The sequence below is a fragment of the Zosterops lateralis genome (genome assembly GCF_965231275.1).
Source record: "Zosterops lateralis genome assembly, chromosome: 13".
NCBI classification, from domain to species: Eukaryota; Metazoa; Chordata; class Aves; order Passeriformes; family Zosteropidae; genus Zosterops; species Zosterops lateralis.
Window position 1 is genome coordinate 10199103 of NC_139773.1, and position 12975 is coordinate 10212077.

At 38.3% G+C, this 12975-nt stretch overlaps 1 protein-coding gene across 1 annotated transcript in view; it reads left to right on the forward strand.

Moving 5' to 3' along the window:
- Window positions 1-12975, forward strand: part of GALK2 (galactokinase 2) — a 46527-nt gene that overhangs the window by 16740 nt on the left and 16812 nt on the right. The window contains exons 6-7 of the mRNA XM_083870994.1: window positions 7114-7212; window positions 9929-10081. Coding sequence (XP_083727120.1) covers window positions 7114-7212; window positions 9929-10081 — 252 coding nt within the window. The remainder of the gene's footprint in view (window positions 1-7113; window positions 7213-9928; window positions 10082-12975) is intronic.

The following is a 12975-nucleotide window of genomic DNA, read 5'->3' on the forward strand; positions in this document are numbered from 1 at the left end:
ACCACTGAGGCAGATGTAATTTAATACTATCATTTTATGGAGAAGATTGCTTTATTTTGGCTGCTGTCATTCTGGATTTGTGTATATCAAGTTTCTGTGTAATGTAGGGTGAGCTGTTCCAAAAAACTACTAAGCAACACTAATTCTGTTTTACTAACAAATATTTGCCTGTCTCCTACTCACTAATTGTCTTACTCTTTTAAGGGGTTTACTCTTACACAAGTTTACTTCTTTGAAGGGCTGTGTGAGATTGAAAGGGATTGATCACTGGTTTTGGAACATATTAACAGTGACAGTTATATAGGGACAAATTCTGTCACAGTTTACACACTGTCCAGACCCATTATTGCATGAGTGAAAATCAGAGCAGTTGGCCCTTGGCCTCTTGGTGAGCAGGAGGACTACTAAAGGTGAAACTCCCTTATCTGTCCTCACTCACATAATTCTTTAGGTTTCTATTTTTAGGATTTATTTTTTTTATATAATTAAGTGATCATCTGTTCACTTTCATTATTTCTAGGATATCTAGATCCCTTTCTACATTTGGGTCTTCATGCTCATTATCACTAACATCAAACGGATAGAAAGTAAAATAAATGATGAGGCAACAGAGAATCAAGTGAGCTGTATGGAGTGGGTTATAATTTATCAGTTCTTGGACTTGAAAGACCAAAAAGACTCAGCTGTATATCTAAACCGTAATTTGAGGTGTTTCATATTGAAACATAAGTAGAGAAAAAGCACACATTAGTGAAAATATCATTTTACTGAAAACTCACTTTTTCCATTAAAAATCCAAAACAAGGTAACATGATGCAGAGCTACTGGTGAATTCTTATTACAAGAAATCTCTCCATCTAGAGTAACTACACATAAGGCAACTTATAATTAAAAATCACAGCCTTTCTTTGTCAGAGTAAATTATATCTCCACTGGTATGATTTCCCAGATTAGATTTTCTACATGCTGGATAGGAAATCTTGTGACTCAAAGATAAAACAGATTTAAGTGGTAGTAATTTCTTCCTTTGTAACCCAAGATTGACTTGCTCCTTATCAGGGAGAACCTTAAATAGTTGCAAACAAAAAGCAGGGGTAGTTAGTAGAATCTTAGATCAAAAGCTAGCCTAGGTCCGCACAGGGGGGCAGTTGCCTGCTAGACAAATGGGTGTTACCTTCTACAGTAGGATATGCTCTGGACAGACTTTAGAATTAAGCTTTGCAAATGAACAGGCTAAGAAACACATTTTGAAAACTGTTAGTTTTAGATATTTCCTAGTGCTCCAACTAACACTGTTTAAAACCTGAGAGCAGCTTCCTTAAGTAATTAATTTACATAAATTTCTTAATGCTTTATTGTTTGTAAGTGAATTGTATGTACTGAGTTTCTTCTCCTGGTGATGTGGCTTTATATTGTTTTAATAATGGATATTCTAATTTACTGAGTTGTATCTTGTTTTGTTGGATAAACAGCAAAACCCTCAATGTTAATATATCATAAAACTCATTGATTCTAAACATCTCTCATGAAGCACAGCCAACCTGGCATGTGTACTTGCCAACAGCTATAAAAAAAGATGTGTTTGCGTGGATGATATTTGGTCTGGCATTCAAAAGCTGCAATATTTAGTGTTTCTTGACAGATCACCAAGGAGACTTCAAGGTTTTACTCACCTGCCAGCTACTGCTGCTGTCACATTACACTCATCCCTCCCCCGTGTTCAGAGGCTGAACAGATCCAGTGTGTGAATCAGCTGGGAATATTGCTAGAATAACTTCAGGTGTTTTCAGTTTCCATCCCAGCTGCCCCACTCATGGACCTCACTACAGTCAGCAGAAGGGAACAGTTTGCTTCAGCTGTGTCACCACCGGGTTCAAACAAAGGGACTTTGCACAGGAGGGGCAGGTGTGGTCACATAATCGCTCCTGATGACTCCAGTACACGTGTGGAGTAATAGTGCTGTACTGCTTGAGGTTGCATTACAATGTGCTTATGTTAACACTAATTAACACGCATTTTATGTGGCTCATTTGACACATTTAAATTGCAAATGGTACAGTGACATTTTCTCTAAGGTGTCTAAGAAAAGCTGTAACTCTGCCTTTCTCCTTTCTTACCAACCAAGATAGTTAAACTGAAAAAGATTTAGGAAAAAGCCCCATGAAAAATTAAAAGTACAGAATAACCACCACAAAAGTGTGTTTTTCTCTGGAAAAAGTATCACTTAAAGGAGGAAGGGTCAAAGAACCATCAAATGATGAATGTAATTGATGGAGTGGATTGGAATAATTTGTTTGCTGCCCCCTCAAGTGTTTTGAGCCAGCAGGTGTGAAATGAAGCTAGTCAGGTACACATTAATAATCAACAAAAGGAGACAGTTCTTCACTGGACAAATTCACATATAAGAAATCTGTTGTTGATAACTCAGGGTGCAGAACTGACATTCAGACTAGGGAACTCCCTATCAAAATATAAAGTCCTGGGGAAATAGGATCTTTACTTGGCCTCTGGTCCATACTAAGAGTCCACTTTCAGTTACAAGATACAGGATAAGAAGTGGTATTGGTTTGACCCACAGAGGCTGCTTTTATCTCCCTATATTCTATATTCTTATCCTGACTCAAGTCTTTTAATGAATTTTATCCAGCTGACAATCCCTTACTTGCAGGCACATGCTCAGGCACATGATGGGGTTCTGGAGCTTGTCCAGGGCAGGGCCAGGAGAGGGACTCCAAGATCCTTGGGGGTTCCTTCTACATCAGGATATTCTGGGATTCTGTGATTATATGCACTTTCCTTCTTGGCTGGGTTGTCTTTGGGGCTTTTTTGCAGGGGGGTTGAGATCAAAGGAGATATCTCCTGATGTTTGAGATTTTTTAATTCCTATGTTAAAAATATTCCTTTGCTTATTTAATAGTGTAGATGACAGCTTAGGATTTACCACGTGCATGATAGTTATAGTTCACCTGGTCTGGTTAGTTCTGTTGAAACAACTTCCTGAAACAATAATACAGAAATTCAGAGGGCAGTAACATATATAGACCTCACAATAGGTGACCTAAGAAAATTTTTAATTTATCTAAGTAGTTTTTTCGTAGAATCATAATGCTACTATTCAGATCCATTTTAACTATGATTTTAGTATCTTTCTGTTCCATCATATGAATTAGATTTTAAATCTACCCTGCAACCTGGGACTATATTCTTCACAGAATAAGCCACAATGCTGGAAATAGGGAGGTTTTTGAATTCTCATTTCAGCTTTGTGACTGATTCACATGACTTTGAACAAATCATGTAAGTATCTGTGCTGTCTCTAAGTTGAAGATAACAGTGGCCTTATAGGAATGCTTTTAAAGTAAACTGTGTAAAATTCTATGAAGATTTAAGTTGTGATTTACTTGTGATTTTTTTGAAATACTGCTTTAGGGATGGAAAAGCATGCTAATGAGCCTAGAGTGCATAGAACTAGCTCTGTTTTGTGGCTGGCTCAAAGTGATCTCTCATATGAATCAGAATGTGTGGGATGCAAGTGGAGTCTGTGTGCAGATGGGGTTTATTCATTCTCTGCATTTGTCATGGTGCTTCATGAGGAACAAATATCTGCCTTCACCGAGTTCGGTGAGAAAGCCTGTTCTGGGACTTCTGCAGAACTCAGTAGGGCTAACATTGTTTATTTTATACACATAACAATTGTATGTGTAAGTCTACCAGGGAGTGTCAGGCCCCCTCTAACATACCAGCCTGGCAGGTGATGCTGTGGTGCAGCCTGGGGTGCAGTCCCCCTGAATGTGACTGTGAGAATGCTCTGAGTTACTTCTCTGCAGGAACTGCAGTGCGTCCAGAAGGAAGGCATTCCGTGCCCAGGTATTGTTCACAGACATTTGAGATGTTGCCAAATTGTGCAGTGAAATCTGGGATCCAATAAGCTCTGTATTTTTACAGGTCAGACATACACTGAAAAGATATAAATAGCAGATAGACAGTCCCTGCCCTGAAGAGCTTCTGAGTGTTGCAAGTTGAATGGAAACAAGGCATTGCTCTGAGATAGGCAAAAGCTATTTCCTTTTATTATATGGTTCTCACAGACTTTTTTCCTTAGAGATATTTTCTGTGGAAGCTTAAACTCTAAGAACTTGGGTAGTAAAATGTGGGTTTTTTCACTTTCTAGTAATGAAGTCACACATATTTACAGCATTATCATGCAAGAATCCCAAGTAGCAATTACTAATTAGAAAGAGGGGAAAGATGCTCCTCATTTTACTGAGGAAATGGAGCCGTGGTGAATTAAAGGGACTTTCCCTGACTTACAAGAAACTTAATGTGAAGCTAGAAATTGAGCCCAGACCTCCTGAAATTCAGTTCACTGTTTCAGTTATATGACCATCCTTTTCCAAGTATCAAATATGTACACAAGGCTCTCCAGTTCAGTCTTCACATTAGTTTCCAATGAAACTTTGCCCTTTCACTCATTTTAGCAAAAAGGCAAACATTTGCCCATTTGTCTCAATAGTAAGTAGAAACTGCTCTCTATACAGATGACAATTTCCTCTCCATTCACACGCTTCTCATCCTAGTATTAAAGGCCGGCCTGTGTCAGCAAGGGCCCAAATAATATTTCAGGGATGCCTTGGGCTGTCTTGTGGAGAGGGTTCTTTGCAACCCTTGCCAGTTACTACTTGGTGGTCCTGCCAATCCTTGCTAAGTTTCAAAACAGAAGTTGCTCAAGCTGGAGCAGCGCTGCTTGCCCGGCATACGCAGCTGGACAGCTGGGATCGAGCGAGGCCCGGTGCTCAACCAGGGACAGTTTACCAGACCTTGTAAAGGGACAGGGGAGTGGCACTCTCCTAATTGTTAGCATTTCTCCTCTGCAAGACTTCTCCTGATACTTATTTAATAAGCCTAGGCTTATAAAGTCTAAACAATTTAGGCAGTCAAGTGGTAGCTGATGTGTATGTGGAGATAGAGATGCAGCCAGACCAAGTGAAGAGTGAAATGCCTAATTTCTGACTTTGCCAAGCTTTATCTGGCAGTTGCAGATGAAATAGTGCCTCAGGCAGCTGTGCCCAAAAACGGAATTTATGTTGTGAGCATCTCAGGAGCTGTACTTGAGGCCAGGTTTGCTTAGCCAGCGCTCCTATGTGACTGTGCGTGGCCCATCTGCCAGCATGGTCTTCTCATCCAGTGAGTTATACTCAGAAGCTCCAGTCCAAAAGCTCCTGCCAGTGACAACAAAAGTTAGGGAAGTGGTATTGCTGTGTTCTCAAAGGGACAAAAGGCAGGTTCAGCAGAACTGGGCTGAAACATGCAGGCATTCCCATGTCACAGCAACAGTTGTTTGTAAATAGGCACAACTTCATGTGTAGAAAGGAGTGAGCATCTAGAGACTGCTGTGTGTGGAGGTTTGTTACTTTCTGTGGAGCTGTTGCTGATCATTTTAGCATTAAATAGGAAAAAAGCATCATTACATTCATTAGCATTTTATTCAGAATTATTTTCAGCTCACAGTGGAGCAGGGAGATACGGTAATTAGATGTTAAACTTTCATCAATGGGATGAAGAGATGTGAGCTTCAAACTGGAAATGGGATTTGAGTGGACATGGGACGGGGAGGAAAAATTAATTTTCATGAACCTGGGAAATTGTTTTTGTTAGAAAGAGCACCAAAATGCATGAAGTTTCTATAGTTTCTCCAGAAAAAGAAAAGAAACATTAGTGCAGCTTATCTTCAAAATACACAAAGGAAAGGCAGTGCCGAAAAGGAGAATATTTTTACTGATTGTACTTTCAATGTTCTCTCATTAATGGTCTCGCTCTCGTAGGAGGTTGTTTACTGTGTTTGATTCAAAAAGATCCACTCTGCATAGTTTTACAGTAACTTTGTTAATGTTTTTTGATAACTTCTGCTTATCAGCCCAAGGCTTATTGGCCACAACTGCACTGTGAGCTGACTAAATTGGTTGTTAGTGCATTTGCAAACAGTTCAGCCTGATTACACTCATCTAAGCACCAATTTTACAGCTGTGTCAGTGGGGCCGTTACAGGACTTGAGCAAGCAAGCAGGCAGGCACCCTGCACATACCTCTCTCAGCATCGTGATTTACTGCCTCTATCTGCTGCCTTTTACAGCTGTGTGCTGGCTAGTGTCCCTGTCTTGCTGCTTAGCTTGTTTCAGTCCTGTAATGCTACATCCTTACTGTGGAATCTGAATCTGACTTTGCCACTGGACTGGAAAACAGCCTGTGGCTTGTCTAAAGTTCTTTTCCCATCTTCGCTGTGGTTACCTTGTGCTTAGAAAAACAAACTGGTAGGGGTCATAATAGGTGGACACAAATACTTTCCTTTTCACCCACTTCTTTTTGATTAGTCTGTGTTCTTTGACCATTTTCCAAGGTTTCTCTTGTGTTTTGTTTTCACTTGGCCTGATAGCTGAAAGCTTTACTGTTAATTATTATTTTTGACAGTAATGACGTTGATATTCCACCCTCCCATAGTATCCTCTGACCTGCAGGTATTAGAATGCACAAAGATATGCCTAAAATGCCACAAAGGAATGCACATCACATATAGTTACTAATTAGTTCAGATAAACAGAGTACAGTATCTCAAGGAGACATGATAAGCATCACTGACTAGAATATCTTCAGTGAGAAACAGTTTTAGAGTAATTTCTGATTATGGAGTCAGTACATTAAAACAATATGGAGCAATAACTTGCAATTTTTTGCTAAGCTGAGATTCACATGTAGATGGATTCATCTAATGACATCACCAAAACATTGGCTATTGGGATGGAAGGATTTGAAGTGCACAAGGAAGGTGTGAGGAGGACAGCTACAAGAGTAAAGTATCTAAGCACGGATACTCTGAAAAGCATTTGGCTATGGTGGGTCCTCTGGAGGCTGAGTAGTTGGTTCTTTTTTTGCTTCAGAACAAAAGGGAAAAGGGGCCACATGGCATCCTGGTTGATAGCAGCTTATGTTACGACATATAAGAGATAATAGTTTCAGAACTCTGACATTGTTTCCTTTGTTTTCTCACTAATTAATATGTAAACAATAAAAGTACCATCCTTAACTGTGTCTGAAGGTTCACATGTTAATATTTTTTCAGGTGGAACTTGCAGAAATTTGCACAAAGAGCGAACGCTATATTGGCACAGAAGGTGGAGGAATGGACCAGTCAATCTCTTTTCTGGCAGAAGAAGGAACTGTATGTGTACCTTTGTAATCTAAACTAACAATGTAATATTGATTTATATAAGGAAAAAATGCCTTCATAAGTATCTAGAAGAAAAACAAGATAAGAAACTGGAATACCTTAGTAAGCCCTATAAGCATCATTGGTATACAAATGAATCAGGAATTAAACTTATAAACTTGAGCACAATTGAGTATGAAAAGTTAGAATGAATATGATGAGGAAAATCAGAAGTGGCAAGGAGGAAGGAAAAGATGTGGGAAAAGATGTACTCTAGAAGAGCACCAGGTTCCACTAGTTGGCTAATTCATGCTGAACTTAGAATGTTTCCCGTATAATGAAATCTGAATGGTCGGCATGCCTTGTATTCAGTGCAAATGGGATAATTATTAAAAAAATGCTTTCTTGAAACTTCTTATAACCAAACAGTTCTAGGAAGTTTTGCCAGGTTCAGTTACAAAGACAATGGAGACTTTTTTTTTCACCAGTTTGCTAATTCCAGACAATTCTGTGGCTGGATTTTGATGTAGAAGGCATTTAGCAGTCTTAAACGTGGTGACAGAAGGTGAACTAGCTGTGATAAATGGGACCTGCCAAGTTATGCACGAGTGCTTGCAGTGGAATTTACAGTGAGGTTCATCTGCTGTCCCAGAAGGTGCACAGGACTGCAACTGTTCGAACCGCAGACTCATAAAATACTTTTATTGGAATTAATGTAGTGTTTCTTAACAACCTTTACTTTCCTTTTGATTGTGGCATTATATCTCTACAGCTTTTGTTCCTTAATGATACATCTTGGATGAACTTACACAGAAAAAACCTATTTCCTAGAATTACGCCAAACATTTAATGCCATCATGAGACATGTATTTTCAATTTCACATCACCTGTACCTCCTCTCCACCTTTCCTTCATGTTTATACTGTTAGTTGTAAAAACACAGCTATAAGAATAATGAAAGAAGGAAGCAGCGTATTTTTCTGCCATACGCAGCAATGATTATGTAACTGGAAGCTTTTCTGATATACAGCAGTGGCAACCAAGAAGATGAAGAAAATGTTGGAACAGATGAGAAAATAAATTGTGAACAAACCAGAAAATATCCTTGCTTCAATGTACTTGCAGCTGAATGCAGATCTAGCTTTCTATCTTAAAAAAAAAAAAGTTCAGTAAAGGACACTGAGGTTTATCAAAGCCATTTTTTTGAGCAGTGACTGAATAATTTCAAACTTTTCAGCTTGGAAAACAAAAAGCTTTGGGGGTGATACTTTGAAGTTTGTAAATGCCCTTAACAAGTAAAGAGAAGGTAAATGGAGGATTCAATGTTTTTCATAACTGAAGAACTAATAGAAACACAATGACATTAGCAAGCAGCTTGTAAAAAACAAACAAGGAAGTTTGTTTTTTTTTCCAAAACATTCATTGTTAAATTGAGAAATACCATACATCGTGGAAGGCAGAAGTTTTAAAAGGATTCAAAAAAGACCTTTGTGCATACACTAATAGAGTGTTAAACTATATGTAGCTATTTAACATAATAGTTAGATGTTTCTTCCAGTGTAAGTATAACCATTGTAATCTTTGCTTATGGGAATCTGGAAAAACATACCCCAAGAAAAGATTGCTTTGTATATGTTCTATTTTTATATTCCCCCTAAATAGCCTTTTATGGCTACTGTCAGAATCAGGACACTAGACCAGCTTAGTGGTACATTCTGGTCTAATGTAGCAGATCTTAAAGGGTATATTTAAATATAAGCAAGTCTGTCTGTCTTGATAGTAATTCTGTGATGGGGTCCAGAATCTCAGTGGCAGGGAGTAACACACATGCTGTACATAATGTACAAGCGGATTTGTCATTGTTTATTTAGCACTCTGGCTGCTCAAGGGACTCTCTGGGGGTGAACAATGCCAAAACCCATAAGACGTCCCTGCTTGCACAGTTACAGTCTTTTCTACAAAGCCAAAGCAGGGCACATGATTTCCAACTTATCCCAGTGAAAAACCAGATGTGAATTTAATCTCTTGATTACATTACATCCTGAATTATTTAATTAATGGATGCCTAACTTATTCCATGAAAAGGTCACAAATGTTGGGAACATCTTACGCAGTTTGTGTAAGCATATGCAAGGCAAGGAGTCTCTTATGTCAGAAAGGAGGAAACAGTAAGTACATTCTTACACATAGTTTTATTTAGTTTCTTGGTTTGATTGTCTGTATGTAGCATGATCATTGCCTCAAATCAGTCCTAAGATGTTGGTACCATACTGTACCTCAGTGAACTAATCTCACTGTAAAGCAAAATCAGAAGACAGAGGAGGAGATGGACATTGATGAAGGGGCAGGGAATGCAAAGCCCCTTGTTTCTAGTGGCACGCACATTAGCTTCAGCCAGGCCTGGTACTTCTCTGCAGATCAAAGTGAAACTGTTGTCTTAAACAGGCAAGAAAAATAGGTTGGGTGGGGTTCTGTAAAATGCTGAAAAAACCCAAAGACTTAATGGAAACATTTTAAAACCCAGCTACAGGGAAAGGTTTGAAATGTATGTGTAACTTGACCAATGAGGTTAAACCTCTTTTCTTGCTGTTTCATGTCAGTTTTCTTTCCTTAACTGTCTCTGGATTTTCAAGAGAAAAAACATGCAAATTTGCATTTGATTTATAGAACTAAGTGCACTGTTAGCTAGTAGTAAATTAAAACTAACCATTCATTTTTCTTTCAATAGGCCAAGTTGATAGAGTTCAGTCCACTGAGGGCAACTGATGTTAGACTTCCAAGTGGAGCAACGTTTGTTATTGCTAACAGTTGTGTTGAAATGAATAAAGCAGCAACTTCTCATTACAATATTAGGGTAATGGAGTGTCGGCTGGCTACAAAGGTAATGCATGGCTTATGTCAAACTCTAATGAAACCTTCATCTAAATATGTGCTTTTTTCCACTTCTCACCAGTTGTGTCTTTAACACCTGGCTAGGTGCTACTCTTAGCATAATTTTTCTTTCCAGAACCAAACACTTCCATCTGCAGGAACAGAACTCCTGCCGAGCTTAATGGAAGTGCAACGACTGTGTCCTTATATAGAAGATTATGTGATTTAGTTCTATTAAATTCATTTTTTATTATATTTCAGTGGAGGAAATAAGTCTATTTTTCAGAAAAAAATATTCCCGGTTAATAAGATAGACTGTTTCTAATTAAAGCTGAATAATGACAAATAATGGCAAGCAGCCAGTATGGTCATATGTTTATATGTGTATATGGCAATAGATGTGTATTTTCTAGGATTTAGAGAACATCCAAGCTAGTAGTTGAAGGCCTGGAAGTAATATTAGAAATGCTGAATAGCATGCATGTCAGTGTAAAGTTTAAAAACAGGCTTGAATTGAACCCCAACATTTATAGTGTACTGCCAGCTTGCAGTTTGAAGTTATCTCTAAAATGTATGGAAGTCTAAATTCTGCTTTAATTCTGGATTTTGTATGTTCAGGAGTATGTAGATGTAGAGTTTGATTTGAGTTTTTTATGGGAAGACTACATTTTTCTTTGATAAGAGTAAATGAGGAGTAAGCATAAAGATTCACTGCAATTGTACCCAACACAGGATGCTGTGGGAAAGAAAAGAATGTGGGTCACAAAGTCTAGAAGAAAGCTTTGAAAAATGCAGTATGGAACTCCTTGCCACAGAACTTTAGACCAATATCTGATCAATATTCAAAGGTATTTTGAATATCTGCTGGCATCATGATTCCGTAAAAAAATAATTTTTTATAAGTTTTAGTTAGTGCTAAAAGAATATTTGAAGATCTGATCAGACATTGACAAAATGTTATAAAATAATGTGCTGAGATACTTTTTGAGGAGGGAAGCTAAACTTCAAGTGACTTTTTAAATGGGCTTTAAACTCAAGTATAAAAGGAATAATTGCATTTCAGTTGTATCTAAGACATGGTAAAAAAATAGCACTGATGACCATAGTTAAAGCTTTTGTCACTGAAGTTAATAAGAAGATTTTTAAGCCACTAAGAAAATGAAGGATTTGTCTATTTATTAGATCTGTTATAACTGATAAATCTCTACTTTAGCATTACTAATTGACAAAATATATTTTTTTAAGAGGAGCTTCTTTTGTATTTTTTTTTTTTTTGCATAAGGAATAGAGAGCCTTCAGAGATAATCTATTCTAAAAGACACTGTACAACGAGTGCATTAAGCTGTGAGAGCTTTTGAAGTTATTGTTCCATATACCAGACTTTGTGAATTGAATCACAGTTTTCTAAATTGCTTTAAATTATTAATCCCATACAGTAAACTGAAGAGGTAGTAAGGAAACATCTTTTATTTTACATTCCTGTTAGCTATGATGCAATCTCTAAAAATGTACTTTTAGCAGATGCCTGATTTTAAGGAGACTAACAACATACACCTGTCTGGTTTTAAACATATGCTACCCAGATGGAAAGCTGCACACACTATAAAAATACATTGAGCCAGGAAAAGACTGTCTTTAGGAAGAGGTCACAGTGGGGTGAAGGAGGGCAGGTATGTAAGTGGAAACAGGGAAGTCTTTTAAGCACCATTAAGCTAATGGAACTATGAACTAACGTGCTGGGCCTTGCAATAATGCTTTAAAAGAAATTCTCATTGTAAGTGCCTTAGGATAGGCTTTTCCCCCCCTTTTCTACTTTAGGTAATTCTAGAATTTCATACTGGTTTACTGTGTAGGTAAAGATACCAACACAATATATCCCTGCTAGCATTAGTGTAGAACATTTCAATATCTGTCCAACAGCGAGTTCTTGATCATCCTGGCAAATTATCTTTCTTAGATTCTGTTTCTTTCCCTTCCCTCTACAGAATCATTCTTTTACCTTTATCTTTCCCTTTCTCTATTTTTGTAGCAGCCCTGAGTGCTCTCCTGCACTCTGTTAGAGTGAGTTTAAAGTTTAAAGATGTTTCCATTCTGCAGAGCACTGGCAGTCCCATGGGGAACTGACCTGTCCCTCACCATTCCGAGCTCTCCCCGGCTGGGAAGAGCAGGGCTGGGGACGTTGTGCTCTCCCTGCTTCTCCCTCAGCAGTGCCTGCACAGCCACCATCAGCTCCTGGGCACAGATACTCTGATGGCATTATAGAGATGTTATGTGTAAGACAGTGATGTTGCTATAAAAGTATTCCTGGACTTACTCCTAGTCAGACTTTCTTGTATTTATATTTGTCCCATCGTTTACCAAGTATGTTTTCCTCTCAGTTACTTACAGTTCTCCAGTGTGCCTATGTTGAACAATAAAGAATAATAAAGCCCAGAGATTCTATATCCTGGCAGTTAAGAGCCAGCTGCTTGATGTCCAGATCTTTAATCCATCTATTCAGACATCTTCAAGAAAATATCCAGCTGTGAGAGAAGTATTGGGATTAGTTTTTGTATGTTAAAGAGATGGAATTTTTTCTCCCATTTCTGTTCCATATCCATTACAATTTGAGCTGCTGCAGCTAGACTGTTTTCAAAAACCATTTCTGTTTGCCCATAATATTTCCCCCAGTGCTGTTAGAATCAAAACTTTGCTATAAGCAGGATAGACCTTTCCAGCAAAGCCTTGCCCACTGGCCCAACAGGGTCAGTTTCCATTTGGAACATTTGACCTGCAAAACCCCGGTGTAGTTGGCTTGCCTGGAACACAGCATCTCCCTTGAAGTACAGAAATGGGAACAGATGTGACAATGCATGTGGCATATTTCTGCAGGGGATTATTTATTTAAAAAGGAAGTACAAAAAA